The sequence below is a fragment of the Lutjanus erythropterus genome, chromosome 4 (genome assembly GCF_056507025.1).
Source record: "Lutjanus erythropterus isolate fLutEry1 chromosome 4, fLutEry1.hap2, whole genome shotgun sequence".
In the NCBI taxonomy this organism is placed as follows: Eukaryota; Metazoa; Chordata; class Actinopteri; order Lutjaniformes; family Lutjanidae; genus Lutjanus; species Lutjanus erythropterus.
In genome coordinates this window covers 41,671,798-41,695,671 of record NC_139320.1, presented here as the reverse complement: position 1 = coordinate 41,695,671, position 23,874 = coordinate 41,671,798, and the positions used below count along the sequence as shown (strand labels likewise).

At 39.7% G+C, this 23,874-nt stretch overlaps 1 protein-coding gene across 5 annotated transcripts in view; it reads left to right on the top strand.

Moving 5' to 3' along the window:
• The first annotated feature begins 6,157 nt into the window (after window positions 1–6,157).
• The window catches only part of robo2 (roundabout, axon guidance receptor, homolog 2 (Drosophila)), a 342,170-nt gene continuing 324,453 nt past the window's right edge, over window positions 6,158–23,874 (top strand). For 2 of the 5 annotated variants that reach the window (XM_084718008.1, XM_084718004.1), the window contains exon 1: window positions 6,158–6,612. In XM_084718008.1, the coding sequence (XP_084574134.1) occupies window positions 6,489–6,612 (124 nt within the window). In that variant the 5' untranslated portion in view covers window positions 6,158–6,488. The remainder of the gene's footprint in view (window positions 6,613–23,874) is intronic. The other 3 variants (XM_084718001.1, XM_084718002.1, XM_084718005.1) reach the window with 3 other exon arrangements.

The following is a 23,874-nucleotide window of genomic DNA, read 5'->3' as shown; positions in this document are numbered from 1 at the left end:
GGAGAAATAATCATTTCACTGCCGCACAACAGTCATTTCAAGAGAGACAAACAACCAAATCTATTCCATTATAGACTTCCAAACTACACCCCTGTCCTGTGCTGGGACACACATGGGCGGAGTGAATGGGGATGGATGGTTGGATTAGGAATGCCGGGAGCGAGTAGATTATCCAGTATCTGGGCAGGCAGATGCGCAGAGGAGAAAACGACTACACAAAGAGCCAGATCTCCATCAGGGGATCAATTCATGGTGCTCGCTCTGTCACTTCCTGTGAAAAAGCAAATTTCATGGTCTGTTTTCAAGAGCCCGGCGTCGGAAAACATCAAGAAGACATTTTCCCTCTCTCTCTGTCTGTCTCTCTTCTCTCTACTCTCCTCTTTTTTTTCTTGTCTACTCTTGAGCTCTTTCCTCTCTACACTCAGTTACTCTCCATTTTTGGGTTCAGTTGTAAGACGTAAGTGCAAATGTGCTCGCACACATGCACAGTTACACTTAAGACACACGAACGCACGCATGCTGTAACCTATATTTGCTGAGTATGGTGAATGCCTATGTGTAAATTTTTTAAGAGGTTTAGCCAGTGAGAGCTGGAACGAGCGTCGCTGTTGGCTGAGTTTCTCAGCCCGGGGCCCCCTTGCCTCTCTCCCCCATTTCGCCCAGTAGAGCTTCATCCTTATCGCTGTCCTGCACCCCATCACTGCTGAAGCTGGGCTCCTCTCCTGCTTGACCACATTTATCCAAGGGGCTCTTGTCTGGGGGTGATAAGCTGTCAGACTTACCAGTATGGATGTAGGGGTTCCCACATCCCCTCCACTTCACTCCACTCTACTCTGCTTTACTCCTTCCGCATTAGTAGCTACTATGTTGGTGACAGTCAACAATACTTCTGTGTATTTTTTTTTTAATTAGAGCTGCAACAATTAATGAATTAATATATTATTGTTTATTAAATTAAAGGTCACTGTGACCTCACACAACACATTTTTGCTCATAATTCAAGGTTTCATATGCTAATTATCACAAAATTTCTCAGAAATGTCTAATTGAGTAAAATGATGAAGGTGCAAAAACACCTGAAGCTCTCTCTCCTCTGTACTCCTCTCTAAAAATAGTCCCTGAGTAGGACAGCGTGTTTCTTGTGGTGTGTGATAGCTTCCATTTTACCAAAAAAAACCCCAAAAACTTAATAGCTTTTATTAATTTTCTTCAAAGTCTTCAATACATGTGTGTCTGGACAGACATGGATGTACATTGCAACTGCCTGGCTGCTGAAGGCGTACAACCATGCGGTGGTAATTCTAGTCCTGCACATCTGCCTTGACTATCACACGCTGCACAGGTTCCCTTCTTATCCCTCTTATTCTCACTCCTACTTCCTCCTCCTGTTTCTTAGTACTGTATTAAAGAGGCAGAAAGTGTTTTGAAGCAAAAAACAACTTTGAGTGGTTAGTGTAATGGGCTCAAAGGGACCTCAGACAAAGACACTGAATGCTAATTCCAGCTACACTTCACCAGATTTATGTCTGTGTGAACTAATTTTACACAAGAGGCAAGCAGACATCAAAGTCTGTCCCTTTTATCCGCTGATGACACACGCGCAGAGTTTGTTTTTGGAACATCTGTGCTGTTTTTTCTGCTTCTGAACTTTGTATTCATAACTTTTCTCTCATAATTGTTAATATATCTGCCACAGGCTCATGTGCTGTTCTGTCATTGTGGCTGCCTATTAGAGGGACTCGTATGCACACTAGCTTTTAGATTAGCCTTGGTTTGGTAAACGTAAAACAACTCTCAGCTCTTTGATGTCGACCTGTGATGAATTTAGTGCTCACCGTGGGAATAAGGGTTTTACCTTTTAAGGTGTAAATGAACTTGCAACAAGACTACTGCCATTATAGCAGCGATTGTTATTTTCAAGGTTCTTGCTCTACACCAGTGGCTTATAAAGGAGCACAACCATGTGACACAGAGTGTAACAAGCTGTCACTGTAGACCGCTTACTATTTAGCACAAGCTGCACCACATGCTCCATGTATTTTCAGGTCGTCCTCCACTAACGGCTTGCATCTAAGCTATTTGGTGCTCAGCCTTGCCAGCATCATTTAGATTTGGAGCCCAAGGTACCACACCAGGCTCTTTATATGCAAAAAGAATAATGTCTGAGTATTACTGTTTAACACAAAACGCTCCAGGCTACTGATGAAGAACTCCTACTTAGAGGTGTAGACAAGCAGCGAGATGTATTGTTGCATTAGGATTTGAATTTACCTTGTCTTGTGCAGATTTGCTTTGTAATTTTATAACTCAATTAACAGGGGGCTGTCATACTTTAGAATTATGTACTTTAGGTTTGGTGTAATAGCCCAGAGAGAAGCAAACATTGCGCTTGTTTATCTGTCATCAGAAATGTGTATTGCCAACAGATGCTCCTGCTGGTGTGTTGGAGAAAATACACATTTCTTTCCTCGTGTGCAGTAAGCTTAATTATAGTTCCCGGTGTCAACGCGGGTTGTTATGAAAGGAAATCGAGATGGCGTGAAGGAATGGGGGAAGTGGGGAGGCGGGGGGGGCACAGGTAGGAAATGAGTGAAGATTATGTGGATTCAAGATATTAATTTGCACTGTGTATAAAAAATTATGGACTTGATCATGGGTTTCCTCAGATGCTGTAATTAGGACATTAAAGCCATGGTGTGTGCACGAGACAGCCTGTTCACACTCCCTGCTTGTGAAGTACCTGTTTTATGAACTTGGGAGCATAACGACCTTGGAGCTTTGTTGGAGAAATGTGGCTAGTATCTAGATAAGGAGTGCATCCTAAAACAGGCTCTTAGAAAATCACGGTGGTATCTGTTAATCAGTTGAAATATGGATGTTATTAATTGTTGTGTTGGAGCAGTGGTTATCAACCTTTTTGAGTCTCAACCCCCAGAGTAATCAGGTTGGTCTTCACGACCCCCCACTCCGTCTGCCTGAGTGTGTTCAGGGATTTCTGCGTGACACATGAAAGCTATGAAGCTCATATTTTTGAGTGCTTGTCCTCATTGTTGAGTCTTTTAGGGCCTGACCCCACCGAGAGCTGTTTCCAGGCTCTCATTCAGTGGTGCTTGCCACAATATATTATTTTATTATCAACAAACCATCTGGTGACCCCCAGAAATTATCTTGCAACCTCCTTGAGGGTCCCAACTCCTAGATTGAGAACCACTGTAATCAAGAAGTTGAGCTTTTCCACAGTTTTTAATGATTTTCGATGCAGCACTGCTACAAGCCCTAACCTGGAAGAGGCTGTGTTATCAGACAGCTACAGTAGCGCTGGGATATAAAATAGTTCTTTTATCTGTAGAGTAAAGAGTGTGTATGATTAGACCTGCAACGATTAATTCAATCATCCATTATGAATTGATTATTAAATTTAGAAACAAAGTCGAAGTTCTCTGATGTCAGCTTCTTAAATGTAAATATCTTCTAGTTTCTTTACTCCTCTATATTTGGGTTGTGGACAAAAAATACATTTGAGGACGTCATCTTGGGCTTTGCGAAACACTGATTGACATTTTTCATCATTTTATGGACCAAACAATCAACTTATTAATCAAGAAAATAATCAACAGATTAATCTACGGTGAAAATAATCTTTAGTTGCAGCTCTAGGTCTGATTAGTCGATTAATCCATCAGTCAATCAACAGAAATTGTTAACTATTCTGGTAATTGCTTAATTGTCATTTATCAAGCAAAAATGACATATCCTCCGTTGTCAACTGTTGCACGGTGAGGTGCAGGGAAGCATGATGAGACAGGAGGAGGACAAAAACATGACGCTGGCAGGGAGTTTTGCTGCAAAAATTCGGCAAACTTTTATTGTCAGTCTCCAAAAACAAAACAAAAAAAAATTACTTAACAATACACTTTTCTTTTCCGTACTCAGCTTAGAACAAATCTGGTGCTGCTCTTCTTAAACCAGTCCACCCTCTCTCTCAGTGCTCTCTCATATATAGCATGAGAGCCCGCCTTGCCAGTTCAAACTGGCCTATCAGGTCAGCTCTGCAGGAGGGAGGTTGACAAGATTAATCACAAATATATATTGTTCTTCTTAGCTTGCTCAAACCAGCAAAGCCTCATTTCATTCTTCAGTAGATTTTCATAAATACCATACACTCAAAATAATCAAATCATTTGAGTATCACACAGTATTTGTCTTAATTACCTGTCATTTCATCACTCACCCTTTGGCCAATCAAGTCAGAGAATCCGCCTACTCCTGCAGCACATAAAAGGACTATTTTTCAGGCGTGCTTCCTCTTTAAACACCAGGACAAGATGGCCTCCACAAGGACTCACACCCTGACAGGTTTTGGCTTTGATTATATCATTACTTTAATAGACTCTTAAGAAAAGTGTGTTTCTAATGCTGAGTACAATTGGTTGTATGTTAATATTAAACTAAAAAAATTAATAAAGAAAATAAAGAAGTTGTGTGAGTGAATCTGTCCACCTTGCTTAACAAAAACAAGGGCTTAGCAAATACAAAAGGGAGTTGAGGCTTCCTCACATCAACATCTCAGATTTGCTGCTTCCATTGTTGTTATTTTGTATCTTTCAGCTTTGGTCTGTTAGCTGGGAAAGAAACAACCATTTGAAGATGTCACTTTGGTCTATGTGAATCACAGTTTTCACTGTTTTGGCCTTCTATTGACCAAACAGTCGATTTGCAGATTAACTGATAATAATGATAACCATTAGCTGCAGGGCTTGTGTAGTAACATGATTTTATGATCTCCTGGCGCATGTGAGTGGCCAATAGGGCTTGAGCTTGTCTGCAGATAATCTTGCATATTACTGGACCCATCAGCATAAAATGTTTGTGCACATTTATGACCATATACTCAAAGATCAACAGTTTTTGAAAAACCTACATAAAACCTACATATCCTATACTGAATGCTGACTTCTGGTATCAATGTTGTGGTGTAATGGTGTGACATCATTCTGTCAACAAGTTGTAATATTGCCGTTATCATGATATGAAGTTTTTAATTGTGAAAAACATATGACTATAACTATATATTGTGAAGAATATGATATGGCAGTACATGCAACTATTTACATGTATTTGAACTGCAAAATAATATAAGTGTAATCTGTTACAGTTACTAAAATATGTAATTAAATTATAGTGACTTATCAAAATGTTGTTGATTACAACAGGGTTACATCAAAATATTCTTTTTGCTTTGCCAGGTGGAGAACTGAGTGCACTCTTTTAGTTACCATCTCAACTACACAACTTGTTTAACTTGTGCTGCTGTTTGAACAGCATGGTTGTGTGATACACAGACACGACTTACACCATATTTGTTTTTGGATCAAGCTCAAAATGCAATAATCAAATCATGTTGTAGACTATACTGAGACAGGTATTGTATAAATAAATATTTACACTGTTATCATTCTTACTTCAAAAATATTTAAAAATCATCCTCCAAATAAACACATTTCTCCACAATGGTTTTGTTTGACTTTGTCTGCGCTGGTACAGGGATATTTAGTTCACTTTTTCGTCCGTGAGCTGTCACAGCAGAGAGAGATGGGTTAATAGACGAGAACCCTACAATTTCCCCTCCACAGTGTTTCTTTCTCCTCTTCCTCTCTCTTTTTCCTGTCGTCTCTTTCTTGTTCTCTTCTTGCTCCATTGCCCCCAGTGAAGCCTGGCACCTTAGAGTGATGCAACCTCCATGCACATGTCTTACTGATAAATAGCATCTCTGCAAATATGGACCTTGTCTTTCCTCTACACGCTTTGCCCTCACCAACTACCTGTTATTCTTACTTGCCTGTTTGTTGGTTTACAGTACCAGACAGCCTCAGTCCAACACACCCTTGAAGAGTTCTTTTTGGAGTGCAGAAGGTGGATTGCGCTACCACCTCTCGTCTCCTCCTCGACGAGAAGCTCCAAGCTAAAGACGGAACGCAGAGGGATGAATTCCCTCTGAAACCCAGAGTGAGAAGGGCAGGAAATAATTCAGCAGCAGCAGCAGCAGCAGCATCGGCATCAACAGCGGTGGCAGCAGTGAGCGTGAGAGAGATGGAGAGAGAGGGAGTGTGTGTGTGAGTGTGTGTGTGTGTGTGTGTGAGAGAGAGAGCTTGAGTGAGAGCGAGTTCCTATGCACACTGTGCTGAGTGTAGCCGAGCTGTGCCGTCGCGTGGCAAGCTGTGTGTTCCCGTTTGGTTCCCGTGCGCTCTGGTGAGGCAGAGCTTACAGAAGGGGAGAGATGTGGCTCCACGCGGAGCTCCAGCATCAGTGAAAGACCAGCACCCAGCCGGGGCATCACAGAGCAGCATGGTAGGACTAGAGACCCACTGCTGACACCAGCGTGACTGATGATGACAGCCCACGCGTGGGTTACCATGCGCCACAGCCGCGCTGCTCTAGGAGGAAACACAGCCATGTGAAAGTGACTCGGCTGCCAGCAACTCTTGGACATGTTTTCCAGGGCAAAGTCTGGATTTCTTTCTGTGTTTGAACTTGTTTTTTTTCTCTTGGTGCTGTCTGGCTGTCCCGAACTCACCTATCAGGCAAGGACTAAAGGCAGATGGAACAAGGGGGGTAAGTGATGATGGACAACCATGATTGGTGTTAAATTTGGATTTGGGATCCTGAGCATCGCTGTATCTGTGTGTTTTGAAACGAACTGAAGATTTGATTTTCACCTCCTGACATTTTCAGGTGGGCGGGACAGTGTTAAAATTTGGGATGACATTTTCTCATCACAGACTCACCTTGCCTTAAAACACTTCAGGATGTGGATGTTTCCCACCACATTGCTAGACTTAATACATAATGTCTGGACTTCATGCATAATGTTCATCCCCTGGTCTTCACCGTTATGACTCGCTGTGGCAGCTGAGGTGTGTTCAAAGGAAGTTGACCTGTTTTTTTTTAGCATAGGAGGAAGTGAGGACCACTTAAGTCCACTGAATGGTTTTGTCTAACTTTTCAATGCTAAGGTTCAGTGTTGTTTTTCAGAGTTTGTAGGGTTTTCATCACACTTTCACTGTTCTGCTGCTATCTTTGAGTGTTTCAAGGGTCTGTTTCCAAAACCTTCCACTCTCTACTCACACACACTCACACACCCTTCCTGCTGTATGGCGGAAGGTGTTGAACGAGATCACATTTATCCGGGCACCCTGGAATGTTTGGTTGGCAGGACATGCCACCAGTGTCTCAGAACTGTGATATTTGGTTTAAAGACTTAGATCACCAGCCTTGAGTTAAGGTGTTAATAATTCATCTCAGCCCCTCCGTGGGAGCGGTCTTCTCGCCTCTCTTGTAGCATTTAATCCCCTTTGTCGGATTAAAGGAACCTCTAATCTTAGTGCTAGCGCTCAGTGAGAAGGCTGAGAGATGCTCCCTGCAGCCTATCAGCATTGTTAGCACTCGAGGCTCACGCTCAGTGGGATGCGTGCGTCTTCAAAGAGGCAGAGTCACCACCGTGATCTATTTAATGATTCCTTGCCACTTTGCTTTTGCTCTTGTTCTGCCTCACCCGTTCTCTACTTTACGTTTCTTCAAATGGATCTCTTTTACACCCTCCCTGTACCGTGTCCACGCACTTCTCACCGACACGCATCATTACCACACAGAAGTTCTAACTTAATGACTTGGACCACGCTCTCAGATTGATATTGCACACTCTGAAATACTGGATAATGAAAGAATTTCTCCTTTGATGTCCAGTTCTTCTTTTTCTTTAATCATGTTAAATGTGCGTAAATTGTCAGAGTTTACATATGAAATGGGTCATACGAATTCACAGCCATTTCATTTTCCAGATTTTTGCTGTCAGTGTCACTGCCCTCTGATTGAAGGGAAAGAATTTGCAGATAAAACGAGAGGAAAGACAAAGTTTTATTCTGTCAGAGCTTTCAGAAACAACATGTATTTTCAGCCCAATTTTTGAATCACTTGAAATGATGGATAAAATGTGTTCAAGGTTGGGATGTGTTTGGCGCAAAAAATGAATCAGCAATCTGCAAACCAAGGGTAAAAGCAGATACAGTATGAAATCCCTGCTATCACTGGCCTCCTGTGAAATGGAGGGCAGTGACCTCCCTTGGTGTAATTAGGCCATAGACTCCATCCCTGTCTGTGCATAGTTGAACAAATCATTCCACATCCATACTCTGAATCCTAGCCTAGCTTGTTTAATTATAGTTTTGTGACACAATTTAGAAAGACTAATATTTTCCATAATTAAGATAAGGTTCATACAGGGCTGGCAAATGCGTATGGATCTTCTGCCATTATCTATAGAAGATATTGGATGGGAATGGCCATTTAACATATCATTTGTGTCCCAGCGTTGTGTCATTGGATTTCTCTCACCAGCGGTAATTTTCATTGACTGTAAATTGCCATTCATTATCACGTTTAACATCATAATTTTCATGCTCATTTCATCGACAACTGCACAGTGTCAGCTAAATTATCAGTATTTTCTCTACTATTTATACAGGTACAAAGACACTGCCGTTAGGCACACAGAACGCATATCTGTAAACCTCATTATTCGCTCATTCGAAATTAAATGGCTGAGCTTTTTATTAAACATTTACAGTATTTAGTGGACCACAGCAACACTAAAAATTTGACTATAAAGGTACTAAAAGAGGTAAAGGTACTAGTACTAAAGGTACTAAAGCAACTGACATGTATGAATTGCTTTGTATAACCAATCTGTGAACAGATTTAAACACAACTTAAAAAAAGGAGATCTTCACCGACTTTCTCAACTAGCTATAAAAGCCTGTGGACTAATTTGTGGACTTCAGGAAAATCCAAAGGATGCAACACTGTTGCATGCTCATAAGTGCTTTGTTTCTCTTGAGTTCCCCTACAGCACCAACAGTGTGCAAACTAACGTCAGCTTAGAGATGGATGCCTAACTTTACTTACTTCATCTACCAACATGTTGTGGCTGAATCACGTTCAGTCTGAAGTATGTCATGTCTTTGATTTGGTTGATGCCAAGGATGCTTGCACACCTACAGAATCAGAGCGCAAGGATGCTGTCTGCACTTTAACAACCACTGGTATCATTAATAACAACCTGAAATTACCACATAATATTACCTGATTACCTGAAAATTCCACATAATAGCATTAACTTTTTAATTTTAACTGTACAAAATTACAGGAGTTACGTAATCAACATTATGCAATAAAATCTAAACATAAACCAAACTTATTTTCCATAGACATGAACTATTATTGAAGTGATCTTTTGAATACCAAATCCCACCTCTCTGTATGCTTGAAAGGTGTACAGCAGGTCTGGTCATCTTGAATTTTTGCCAGTCACAGTAGTTTCCAATGGTGAGAAGTTGACCTGGTGAAAAAATGATCAAAATTACCACAGAAATGTATCAGACCACTTCTAAATAAATGGACTCATTCCTGGCTTGTGCTATTACCGTCTTCAAAGCTTTGAAGGTATTTACAGCCACTGTACCTGTCAAGCCTAGAGAGCATGAGTGTGATACTTATAAGAATTTGAGTGGAGCATTACTTCGATGGTGGATGTTGAAAACCAGCTTATATAGAAAATGTAAAAGATTGCAGTTTCACATAATAATATAAGTTTACAAATATAGACCATTATGTAACTTTGATTTTGAGATTGCAAAATACATGGGGATTTTCAGGTTTATTATACAAAATAAAAGAATTGTGCACAATATTTTAATGTGTTTATGTTGGGAGAGACTCAGCGGACATCTAGACATCCACAGATAGACAGACTTTCCCTAAAAATATACCAGAAATGTTCACACAGAAGACATTCTATCAGGGAGTATTACAGAAAATACCAAAGTACCAACACTTATTCAACATTTTGTGTTTAAAAAGATACAATATCTGTTAATTATAATGCCAAAACTACTAAAGCTATTAAAAAAAACATTTCAGTCTTAATTCAAGGCCTCAGTTCAGTGTAGCCTGTATTGTCCTGCTTGAAATTTGGCTTGCAGCACAGCAAAAGTAGACTTTTTCTGAACCAGCACTGTGAGCATGTTGTTAACTTAAAAAAAAAAGAAAAAGAAAATCCTGTTTTGTTTGGTTAGGATTTGAGTCACACTATGGGACAATTTAAGACCAACAAATCCAAACAAATGTAAAATTGTGAGATTGTAAATATATATAGATAAGATACTTGTATATTTATGATTCTGTGTGATCACACTGTGTTTCACTTTGACTTTGAGCCATCCTTGCACAGCCTGATGCATGCTGACTGTGGGTAGTCAGTGGATTAGCACCAGGTGTACCAGCTGTGGTATGGTGACAGTAGCAACAGAACATTATTTATTGTCCTCCCATCTCTTGAGAGTGGAGCGCTAGTTCTGAAGGTCTTGTGATCCAGAAACAACTCACTTACTTTCTATGCATGATGTCTGAAATTACTCAGGATCCAGCAAATTACTGTTCCTTTATATTCTCATACCACCCTGCAGAGAGTACCTCAATAACTAATATCACACAGGCGCCCAGATCAGGGGCAGCAGAGATTGAAGTAAGCCTGGCAATAGGGGGGGAATCCAATTGGATGTATAACAATCCCACCGAAGTACAATAAATGGTAATGTGAAGACAGTACCGGGTGGAGAAAAGCCTAGATGTGTTCGCACAGAGCTCTGAAGACAAACGATATGTGGACCAGCCCAGGTTTAGAAACAAGGCCATTTTTCGTAATGTTCTCAACAACTGATTTACTAAACAGGGGCCTGCTGAGGCAGTCAGTGAAAGAGTAATGGTAAAGTGAAGTGACCAACACCTATTACAGAAATACCACTCACACTCCTCTGTCTCCCACAGCTGTGTGTATCCGACTGTCTGGGAAGGGAGTGAGAGAGTATCAGATTTATAGACCAGGGGAGGAGAGAAGGAATTAATATTACCACTCCCTGCTCACACAGGAATAGTGGAGCTTACTACAGATCAACAGCCCAAATTGCTTACTTCATCACTGTGTCTGCACATAACTCCATAACTGTGCAATTAGTGAGTGCTGTTCAGGGCCGCTCAGACAACGAGAAAGAATAAAGCAACCGTTTAGCACAGAGTGAAAAGTTCTTTAAAGGATCTGTATGTAAGAAATGGCCACCTGTCGAATTCATGCTCCAAAGAGATTGGGAGCAGCATATCAACAGAGGATTAAGGTGTCCAACCCAATCATAAGAAACAAGGAAATGCCCTGCCCCTTCCATTGGTCTTTCTTTCGTTCAACGAACAGCTATCTTTGCAAACAAATTTGCACTGTCAGTTGCTGCCTTTGCAAGCTAAGTAGTTATGTTAGCATACTCTCAAAACCAGATTTATTATCTATGTAGAGTAACGGCAGAGACAGACTTACCAGAACCTAATTATGTTATGCAAGTCATCTGACATAACTCACGTGTCATTACACATGGGGTTAAGTTATAGGTTTACGCAATAACCCTACTTGGGCAGGTTTAGAAAAAGATCAGTATTGGTTGGTAGATAATTATGTTACATATGTCATATGACGCAAGTGACACAACAAAAGTCATGACGTACATAACGAAACTTAAGTAACTTAAAATTTAAAAACCTCCACATCTACTTTTCATTTCACACAGGACGCAAAACCCAGATCTCTTGTGCGAAAAGTCCTGTGACCATTTGAACCATCCATCCATCGTAACTCCACATCGCAACATCCACAAAATGGTATTGTGAGACAGGACGGGCCGAGGTGTGCTGGTTAGCATGTAAACTTCAGTACATATCTGTGCAACACAAAATGTAGATGTCCTTCATGATGTCAAAACGGTTACTTCTTCTCATTCTGTTGATAAATTGACCTATTTATTAACTTCTAATAAATTTGCTGATAAAATGGCAAAACTGTTGTCCTGTTACCTACTTGTGATTGTTGTTCTGTCTGACTTGTTTAGTGATGTTGGAGCATTTTGACCAACTTACCTTTAAATAAACTGGAATTATTCTTTAAAGTTTCATATTCTCAGAGCTGGTATCAGTAACACTTTACTCATTGTCATTTTCTGTGCCACCTCTACTTAGATGAACTGTATTTTTTTTGGTTGCTAGAGTAAAGATTTTATGTGTTTTTTGTTTTACTTGTTGGAGTGAATACTACCATAAGCGACTTAAGACCTTTTTCTATTTTCTCTTAGCTGGTGGGACAAATTACGCTTACAGCAAGGCAGTGTATTGTTATTCTGGAAGCTTTAGTACCACAACATGGTTTGCATATTTTTCTTAAGATTTAAATTCATTGTTTTATGAACCAGTGTTCTCCTAATGCAGAGTTACTTTTAATGGATATCATCCCCAAACCCCCAACGTGCACTCATGCCCTGGCCCTAGCAGAAAGGCAGAACTGGCTGCGGGGATAGAAATATTATACAAACTAATGGGGGGAAAATTAGGCAACAGCCTCACAGAAAATTAACCTCACTGTCATTACTTTCAATTAATGTGTTTTGACTTGTGTCTTGGGGCAAGGAACACAGTGATGGTTGTCATAGAGCGAGGGGAAAATCACTCACTATCTGTTCCTGTGACGTTTTGCTGACTTACGGTGACTCAGTTCAGCTTCACTGGTGAGAACTCTCTGTAGCGTTTCCGTCATCCCATGTATGCTAATGTTAAAAAAAATGTAGGCAGAATATTCAGTTCTTCCAAACTCTTGATGCCATAAACAAAATGTTTACAAGGCAGTCAGCAAGTACATTTATAATGAAGCAGACTTTGCTCCCTCATAATTACTCAATCATGATGAAAAAGACTAGAAAAGCAGAAAATGCGCCTGCTGTTCCTCGTTCAATCCAATTAGATCATTAAGCTTTGTGCCACTGTTAGCTGAGAAGAATCAGTTTCTCAACTGTACTTGCCTTAATTTTGGACGCCTACTCCGTGTTGGAAATAAATGTAATGTGTACAAACTGAAAAGTGTGGGCGATATTACAGTTACAGTGATAACAGGATTGAGTCAAGATTAGGTAAATGTTGTTGCTACCCAATTTGGTGTGGCAGGGGGCTGTTATCAAGTCATACCCAATGTTAACAAAATTATTGTGTGACTTGTGTTATATTATTGCTCTGTCTTATATATGGTACTGTAAAAAAAATAAAAATAATAATATGCAACGTACATGTATGTAAAATAGACACATGCATACAAATTTTGAGAATTCTGCAAACATAATTACCATAACATTAACATATCATTAATTCATTTGAAAGAAATGTATTCCTCTTTCAAGCAACGGTACATATTTCTCACACTGATTTAACTTCTACTTGAGTGTTAAAATATAGCTGTTGTGCACACCAAAGTGTGTGTTCAATTCATATTAGGCGACAGTTTAGTTTTGTTACTCGTCCAAATATAGATCAAACATTTTGACTTGTCATAATAAAAAACAGCACAGATATTGCTAATAACATTATGGCTCTGTTCAAGTGTCCCTCTAATTTACGGAAGTGTAAGAACGAGCCAAATGGAATTCAGCCATTATTTATTTTATTATATAACCCTGTCATTTGGGCTTTGGATGGCTTTGAATTGACTCTGAATTGATGTTACGTTTTCAAGGTCAGTTCAGCAGAATAACCTCTTTGATTTGTAAAGCAACTTTTAAGCATGCTTGTTGGCAATGCAAGGTCTTTTTATATAACTTTATTTATTTTATACTTCATATAAGCTGCAAAACAGTATGACATTGTTTACCAGCCCAACCTGCAGACACTGATCCTACTTGTTCTGAAAAGATAATGCAGCTCAACGGCAATGATTGGACAAAATTATGTGTTAGTTAGTTAATTAGTCTACATTTAAATTTCTGTTCAATCAACAAGGAAATTAGATGTTAAAATCATCCCTAGTTTGGAATAGTTTTTCTAATTACGTTTAAAATGTTCTTTAAAGCCTGAATTTCTTTAACCACCATGATCTTCACCAATTCCAAGATAAAAATGTCTTAAAGCCAAACATCCTAAAGGTAACTAAATATAATGATATGGTTATTAGGATGATTAGACATGGTCTTTCATCTAAGGACATTTGAGTAGTCACAGAATATAAAATTATTTCACAACAGTGTTCAAATGTCTGTTAATCTCTGCTATTACAACATGGGCTGTAAAATATTATTTTTTATTATTTGTAATGATATTCTTCTCATTTGGCACACAGGTCTATATGATGAAGGGTTAAATGATAGTTATACAGCTAAACATAGAAATTATCTTTTAACACCTAGTTTCCTTAATCTCTTACATGGGGGATTTATCATACAGTAAAAAAAACAGACTTGCAAATATGATTAATCTGAAGAAAGATTAGTTATTGTGGGCGATTATAGACTGAGGCAGTGAAATAACTGATTCAGTAAATTGGTAAAGTGCCATCAGTGGGTGTTGCACTTCCTCCTCCTCCTCCTCACCACCTCAACCCCCAACCCACTTGCCATACAGCGCGGCTTAATTGCCACATTCCAGTCACACGTCCTCTAATGAAGCTGATTTCTAATTGCAGCGGAAATTACACTTTACAATAACAGGGTTTTATGGGTGAATTTCAGACTGTAAATATGACAACTTAGTGTGATGGATAGAAGTGGGTGCGTTTTACAGCCTGGGACCCCTTCACCCTGTCGTTCCCTGACTGGGCTACAACCAAGTTGCGGCGTATCCGCTTGGTCACATGTGAAGATGGTCCATGTGTAATAGTGTATGCATGGGTGCTTTGCCGTATCCTTCCATCTTACTTTTCTCTCTCTCATTCGCTCACTAGAAATGACGATGACGGTCATGACAACGACGATGATGATCTCTAGTTTTGCTGTTTAAATGTTTGATTTGAGAATTTGTCATGCAGCACTAGGACTGAGGTTGTCAGAGGAGAATGTGTAAAGCTTCCTATTTAACTTTGCTTTTTTTGGGCCACTCTTTATTATTTCCTTAGAAGTGTCAGCAGGATAGAATAACATCACAGAGTCTCTGCCCAATTGAATTTTTCTACTGTTGCCAGGAAGATGACGCTGTCATGGTCAGAAACAGGAATCCTTCACAAAGCTTGTCAGTAGACAGAACTATATCTCAGTAAGCTTTTTTTTTTTTTGCCTTATCTGTGACTCTGTGCCTCACTCTAACTCACTTTCTCTCCATATACCTCCTTACCTCTCTTTGCTCTCTGCAATAAAACTTTAAAGAGATAAGAAGCTTTTTTCTATTTCAGGGTCACCATTAGCCTGAATAATGCATTGACAAGAGAAGAGCAGTTTGAGTTCTATGGAGGATAGAAGCACAGCCTTCAATTAAATTATACATCATTATCACAGCTGGCAAGCCTGGTGCGACGGTACCCTCTCCATCCTCCTCTAAATGTTCCATGTTACTGTCTTGTCCAATATTATGTGTCAAGCAACAGCCTCTTCCTGCGCCAGCACAGAGCTGGGATGCAGATAAGGCCGCCTGTGCTGGAGGTGCACATAAAAAAAGAACGGGAACGGTCTAATGCAGGGATGAATCTTAAAGGAACATACCGGTGTTATTCTGACTTCCTGTCATTAACAGAGCTTGTCCCTGTCTTTAATAGTCAGTGTCCTCTAGTTTGATGTGTGTTAAGGTGACGTAATCGGTCGGTCAAACCCCAGCTCTACGCCTCAGTCAGATGGTAACATGATCTCTCTCATGATCTGTTTTGTTATGAATGTTATGCTGACAGTGCTCAAGTGTGACTAGAGCATTAGCACCTATGACAGCTGACATGGTGAACAGTTCTTTCTGTATGAAGTGTTGTTTCTACTTTGGCACTCAAATTGCTTTTACTTTGTTCAGTGAACCTACAGCTGAAAAGTGCAGATTTGGTTGGTGTAAGTAATGCACCATAAACAATTGTAAAAGTCAGCAATAGCTACAAAATTACAGAGCGTACGCACATGATGGCAATACTAGACATAACTTGATACCACTTTTTTCTTATATCTGATATAGATACCGCAACACTGTAGTTTTTGTCTCTCTTAAACATCTAATAATCCATTTGTAAGGATGCACTTTGCACTTTGCTTAGAGCTACTAAAAAGAGACTTTTAACTGGACTATCAATGAGAAGATCAGTTATTTCTGTATAGTATTCTTAATGCCTGTCCTCGAGTCAGATTCTCCTTGAAATCAGATTAAATGAGCGTGTGTTTACATTTTCCATTAACTTTTTCCTTAATGACAGGTCTCACTTGCATTCTGGCTACTGTGCACTTGACACATGCTATTCATCTGCGTCACTCGTGACACATCTGTTTTTACAGTATGTTGCTGAAAGTTTAGTTAAGCATTTACATGATAGTTTTGGCTAATGGATCATATCAGATTATAGCCCCTCCTCCAATATCTGATCCAGTGATTTTGGCTCGTATCAGATCAGTACTGATGGAGACTTTGATCAGTACACTCTGAGTCACCACACACAAGAACTTATCAGAGTTTGTCTTCTTTAAGTGGCAAACTTCAAACAGCCGCCACGTTCTGCTGTCAGGACAGTTTGTTGTCATGTGTGACTATGATAAACTGCCTTTGAACTGGGATTAGTTTGTCCCTGCCGGGGTTGTCTAAATCCTGACCAGCTATAACAGATCCACGCTGATATCTGGTATCTATCGAAATGTCAGAAATGCAGCAGTATGGCTCTTTCTAGTAGCTGTAGGCATTCTGTTAGGTCAGTTGTGAGTCTGTGGAAAGTAAGGGGGCTACATTTTGCTTCTTGCCCAAGCAACAGAAAGTATGTCCAACCAGATGCTGAATGTCATTTTGGACCCCAGGAGATACAGCAAAAAGCTCAGGCTTTCTGGGGAAATATGTCAGTGCAGTATTCATATGAAGCAAGGGATTTTCACTGCCAGATTAAGGTGTCTACAAAGACCCTCTTTACATTTTGCATTAGCTTGCGTCTTATCCAGATCTCTTCTCTTACCCTCACAAAGATGTCAGCAAAATGGCTGATGCTGCCCGCAGTTAGAGTAAGTTTTTTGGGTGGGTTCTAGTGCCATTTATGAAACTAAAGTTATAACTCCTTCCTTAATGTAACATAATGTGATCCTGCATGGTTCTTAGTGTTGTTAAGTTTAGGTGATGAGACCATCTGGGGGATATAGAGAAAAAATGTGGTTTTGGTGAAATATTGAACAACAAAATATCAGCACATTATAAAATTTTTATCATCATTATGGATGTCAACTGATGAAGGAAACTGCACTGGACAAAGATGCACTGTTTTTCAGAAACAGTAGTTCAGAAGACACTGTTGTTTGCAGCTGTCAGTAATAATGTGCTGTTAAGAAGAGAGCCAGATCATCATTAGTTGATTAGGAATTAGCTGATTAGATCATTTTTGTCATAAAGGTCAGTCATACTAGTTGTAAAGATAATGCCAGATGTAAAAACCAGACATTGTTCATTGGGATCTGAAGCACGTTTCCAAGGTTTGTTTTGGGTGAAACCCATCGGCTCAACTGCCAAGTTAGACATGGACAGTTCAATAGAGGCGCCAAAACATAGACTCCTCAGCTCCAGCCCAAAATAAAATGTTTTCGTAGGAACTGAACTTAATGGTTTGAACTAACTTAATTGTCTTGCTTTTTTTGCTTCTGAAGTAGTCATCAGTAAAGTAATGGTACTGATGAACAATTATCTTGCCTTCCTTTTTCTCATTTCAAAGTAATAAAATATTTTTTCCACCCAGACGGTGATGAGGAAATTAATTGGCCAGTGGTGTTGGCAAATGTGTTTTGGGTGATTTAGCTCAAATCTGCAAATCAGCTGTCATTTAACACATTTCAAGAAATTGTATTAACAGCTATTCTAGTCATTTAGGATGGAGGGGCTTGTTTCTGTTATAAGTGGGTCCATAACGTCTTTTGTTAAAGCAAAAGAGTGCCATTATAACGGTGGACACTAATACAGATCAACCTGAAGCGGTGTTTTTGTCTGTGAAAAATAAAACTGTCAGGATTCATCTGCTGTATTCTACTTGGTGAAGAACTGAAAGCTGGAGTTGAGAAGGACATTCTCAAGTGTGTTATTACCTGCCCTATATTAGTGCTGCATTATTAACATTGTCCTTAGCCCACTAGTTAATTAACCCCAAAGACCTTAATTTACTGACGAATAATGCATAACAATGGATTAACTTCCTGTTCTCATTACTAAGATTGATTGATTAAAATCACAGCTGTGTTATCGGTCATGTTTAAATATGACCATATTATCAGCGAGTAGCCATTATTGAGTTACCACCGGCAGTGAACTTCAGCAGAACGGTATTCAGTTTTCACAACTATTCTGTTCCCTCATGCTGAAAGAGCAGACGCATGAAGCCGTTCTGAAACGAAAAGTTGCAAGTTGTTGTTTCAAGTCAGACTTGTAGTTCCATTTTTGTTAATTCATTGGATACATAGAGTTTAATGTCTTGTGGCAATACATTTTTTAATACAGTTTATTTAGGACTTGACAGTAACAATTGCCAAGTTGCTATCACCAACCATTTTGAGAACCCAGCAACCAATTATTGGACTTTGATTGCCATCAGTGGCAACAACTTTTTAGCAATAAAAAAGGGACAGTCAACAGCAAAATGTGCACCCCAAAATAAGTACATTAGTGCAATAATGGTATTTAATAATAGTATTTAATAACACTGTTACAGTCAGAACCAGATAACACAGCGTGTGTGTGTGCGGTTACTCGTGTGTGCACAGTTTTAGAGACAGTGTTTGCCACTGTCTCTAAAACTCATCAAGAAGTTTGAGTGTGGAGTGAAAAGTTCGACTAACCCTAACCCTAACCCATCAAAATCACAAACAGATCTGCAAGTTGAATTGAACTGTCAAAGAACCAGATGAACCTGAACGAAAAACAAAAAAGGAAATTTGTGTTTCTTGGTGAACACTGCGGCATCTTTGAGCTGGACTGAAAATTATACTGCAAAGATGAAATGACAAATCAAGTTCATTAGTTCAAAGTGTGACATCCTATAGAACCACAACCTACTGCAATAAAGCTTTTGAACACTCTTTTATGTCACGTATTTATAATTAAGCTGATGTATAACTGCATAGTGTCTTAATTATTCAAAATATAAGATGACTTAAAAATCCAAAAACTTTTGTTCTACCATTGATCAAGACAAATACATCATGTACTTGAGAATTACACATGTTGGTAAAATATCTCACATATTGTATTTACTGTACAAATGAACTTTACAGTTATGCATTATGCATTCAAATGACTATTTGAAGTCACATCCAGTCCTGTCCAGGACCGTAATATAAATCCTGATTTTCACCAATGATTCAACACACTATGGACACTCACTTGTGTTTGTAATTGGCACAGCACCTGTGCTCCTGCAGCTCTCGATGTGTTTCCACAACATGTACCTAGGTTGCAGCTATCAAAAGCTAACACTTTTTGGCACTATTTCTAAGCAGCAAAGCCAATGACAATATTATTTTCATGGTCTCATATGCCACATAATTTCTTCCAAATGTCCAACTTGGCCATTGATGTTGTATTGTCCACAATTTTTTCCTCTCCACTGGGTATTTTTGCCTTTATGTCATTCGTTTTAGCCAGCAGCTAGCCTACAGTGATGTGATGTCCGATGGTTTGACCAGATGTGGGATCAAAGGTTGTGTTATACCCTTTTACAATACGCAAAATCATGGCAGCTGAAAATGTCAAAAATACTGTTCAATTTGTGATTTCTCCAAGGAAGACATATTAACATTTAAACATATTATTATATTGTATGTGTTATGATATTGTCTTACCCATTACCATTTTTTTTACTTGTGCCTGTACCTGTGAATTTGTATAAAAAGGTATATTTTTACCCATTAGACAACTTTACCAGTGGTACCTGATGCAGAGACTTGGGTTTTTCAGACTCCTGAAAACTAACGTGTGCACTTGTTCAAGAGATGTTTCATTATTTAATAGTAGTGTATGTAAGAAAGCTTGTAACTGCATTGAAGTGAAGTTATTATGTGACTTAGTCATCTTAAATTACATGTTTTTAGGTAAATAAGTACTGTTGAAATCAGCCTGTGGCAGTATAATTTGGTTTCTGTGTTAAGAGGTTTGTTTTTACAATATTTTGAATTGCCACTACTGTAGATGTATTCTGGATGGATTTCGAGCTTCCTGCCTTTTGATTGGAACCCCGCTGCACTGCAAACATCTGAATCAGGCGCCACAGTTATGGGAAGCAAATGTTTATTACAGTGTGTGTTTATATTTTCACAACACAGATATGAAAAAGAAACTCTAAAAAATACCAGGCAGAATATGATTTGTAATATTTTGTGTTGTCAATTTGAAAATAAATTAAATGAGCGTAATGGCTAATAGCAGGTTGGGTGAAAGAAAAAACCTTCATTATGTTCATCACAGTAAGAAATCCAACTGTTTGGGCTTAATACTCAGCTGTTACGCCATATAAATTTTAATTATAAAAACAAGTGATTGTATAATAAACACCTGTGTGTGAGTGTGACCATGATATTATTGGTGGTTGCTTTGCTCGTGTAACTGGCAGTGTTGCTTTGTAGGTTGCCGTTGTGAAGTCATATTTAGTGCAGCATTATGCTTCTGTGCACTTTTGTGTTGCTGGATTAGAGTGTTTATTGTCCAATTTATCATGTTCAGTTTGCCCGCCGTGAAAAATATCTCCCCATCTCTGAATATGTAACGGCTCTTCTTTGCAAATACAGCAAGAGGAATATTAACAAGTGATCTCTTTGCGATCTTCCAGCTGATGCCCTGCAAAGGTTCGAGAGCACGCTTTCCTGCAGAGACCAAAATAACTTGTAGAATATTAACCTGAAGGCAATGAGCGTAAAACAAAGTAATTCTCGGGACATCGCTTTACCTGCCAAGGATCATTTTCTGCCTGAGCCTATAAAAAGTATGAAATGAGAAAATGTTGAATCGCTGTGAACTTCAATCTGTGGTTTCTTCTGTGCCGTAACTGCCCTGGCAGAGGTTTCTCACCTTTGCTTTCTGTAGTAATGGGTGGCTATGATGCAATGGCAGCATGAAGTGATATAAGGCGATTGATGCTTTGAAAGATGAGATGGAAGTCTGCACACTGAGGCTGGATTAAGAGTTTAATGACTGGTAAAATTGTGGCATTTCGTCCAAGGTGACCCCTGTGGAGAGATGATCATGCCAAAGCTAGATGAAAAGTGAAGGTAATCCTTTCTTCCTCATTTCCAGATAGCTGTCACCAGCACGGGCTTTGTCACCAAGGCCCAAGGCATGTAATTACACTTTTATTGGTTTTAGGAAGACTGCATCATTCATTTAAAGAATAATCTCGCTCATGAGCACAAGCCACAGTACAGATAGATCATACCTGCATGAAAGCCTCTTGTTCTGACTCGCTGCGGTTTAATGGACTTTTATGAATCTAAGTTTGATGCATTGTTAATAGTGTGCAGGGTGTTAATACCTGAGTGTTATCCAGCAGTCATCCCTCTCTCCTCTTCAGTTTGGGCGTCTTGCAAGTTGAAGAGCAAGGCCATATGAGTGTGACAGCGGCAGCATGCGAGTGTCTGGGTCTACTGCCAACCAGCCTTGACACCATTAGCTCTGGTGACACATTAAGGTTCTGTTTGCCTTGTAATTTGTTTTGTCTGTCAATTTGATGGATGTCTTGTTTGCCGGCACTTCCTCACACATTGGAAAATGGTGGCTCGAGGACATTGTTAAACGAACTTCAAAAAGGGAAGCAGAAGGCATTTGTTTTCTCCAAACAGGTTTTTTTGTGTTAATGGGTGTGTGCAACATCGTCTCGACTCCGTGCCACACCAGACGCCGGATAATTAAAGGTGAAAAGCTAATTTGAGGAGAAAGGCAGGGCAGGTCCAGAGGCTCGAGTGAGCTAGAAAAAGAGATCCCAATGACATTCCAAGTGGAGTACATTTCTTGGCTTATATCAGAGGAGAAGTCTTTACTTTGTGGCTGGCTAGTGCATGCCCTTTTTTCCTGTATAGAAAAAGCGGTTTGCAGTGAGGTGTAAAGACTGTAAAACCACCATAATGTAATTTTCATCCTCTCTTTCTTCCTGTAAATGAATGCCGGCACCTCAGTACATTAATTCTCTTTCGAAGTAGCCTCTACTAATTCCATTGCAAATTCTTTGTTCACACTATTGACCTCACCTCTGTGGCTGAGCAGCATTGCAATATCCATATAACTGCAGTTTAGCACACTCGAGGAGAATGCGGAGGCGCAGCGACGAATGGCTTCACCTGTTTCTGCTCAGATGACAGGTCAGGCAGCCGAGAGCACAGGACTGTTGAAAATTCCCTTGCCTGACCACTCGCCTCCAGCTGTGCAGTGTGGGAAGCCATCAGAGCCCTCCAGCCAGACCACTCAGCTGAGGAAACGTTACAGCTGCACCACTGGCTCAGCTTAATGAACCAACTCAACATTACCTACATGTAATGCTCTAGAAAGTGTGAGAATAAATCACACAGTCCCACACCTTAGTTTATGCTCAAGCTGGAGCCCTTTGCAGACATGAAATATATATTATTGTTGGCTTCATGTGTTAAAATAATGGTTTGGTCATTAAGACATAGGTGAATTTTATCTAAGTGTGTCTTATGGCTTTATTTAGACATGACAGGAGAGTGATGTTTGCCATTTGGAGAGGAAGAATGAGCGTCTGCTTCAAAACAGCGGCAGTTGAAAGGTAATGACATCAAGAGGGAGGAGTGTTGTCACAAGGTTGCATCAGTGATGGATTTTAAAACTTATTTTTTTCACTGAATATTGATTTTCTCTCAGTGACTTCCTTTAATAAGTGTCATCATATATTATGTAGTGAATTCTGCTCCTTATGTTATGCCCAACAGTTAACATTGATTTCCTATATGCTCTGTTATAAAGCTTTTGGTGGGTATTCATAATAGTAGTAGTAGTAATAGTAGAAATAATCATTACAGTGGAAAGTGTGATGATGTCTATCAAGATCAAATCACAAGACGCTGATGAACAGTTATAACCAAATTGTTTTCTAATGCATATTACCATCTAATTGACATTTTCATATTTATTTTCATGCACATAAAGTAATGAAATGGACAGCTTTGCTATTTTCCCCTCACCAGGGTCTGCTCAAGGGAGCATTGCATGACTGGGCTTCAACCACAGGTGGTTTCCCCATGTGCATGTGTTGCAGTCTCCATCACTAGCAGCTTGTTTCTCACTGTTTGAGTAAACGGCATGATTCGCCGTTATTTTAATCTGGCTGCATTCAATTCACGAGACAGACATGTGAGTGTGGTGCGAGGAAATAAGGATGCTTTTGTGATGTTTTTGTGCAAGTGCAGAAAATGCAAATGACAGCGGTGGCCATCTCCATTGCATACTATTATTAGAAGGAGCTGGGGAACAGTGTGCGGTGGGATATCAGGTGCCACTATACTGTTTTGTTCTGTCAGCTCCAGTTGACAGTGTGAGAAAGCAGAAACCGTGATGGAAGCAAGCCAACTCAGTTTCAAAACTTGACTGAAGTCAGTAAGTCCTGTGTGTCATTGCTCTTGACTCTCTCCCCCCGGTGGTTTCATTTGTTACAACAGACCTTGAAATTTGAGCAACTGTGTGAAGAGCAGTGTAGGACTGTAACAGACATATCACAGTCACAAAGCCATGGCTTCCACTCCATTTTTTTTTTTCACACGTGGAGAAGATAATATGTTACAGCCGAATCTTTTCACCGCTCTAATCCATGGAGCAGGGGATGAAATC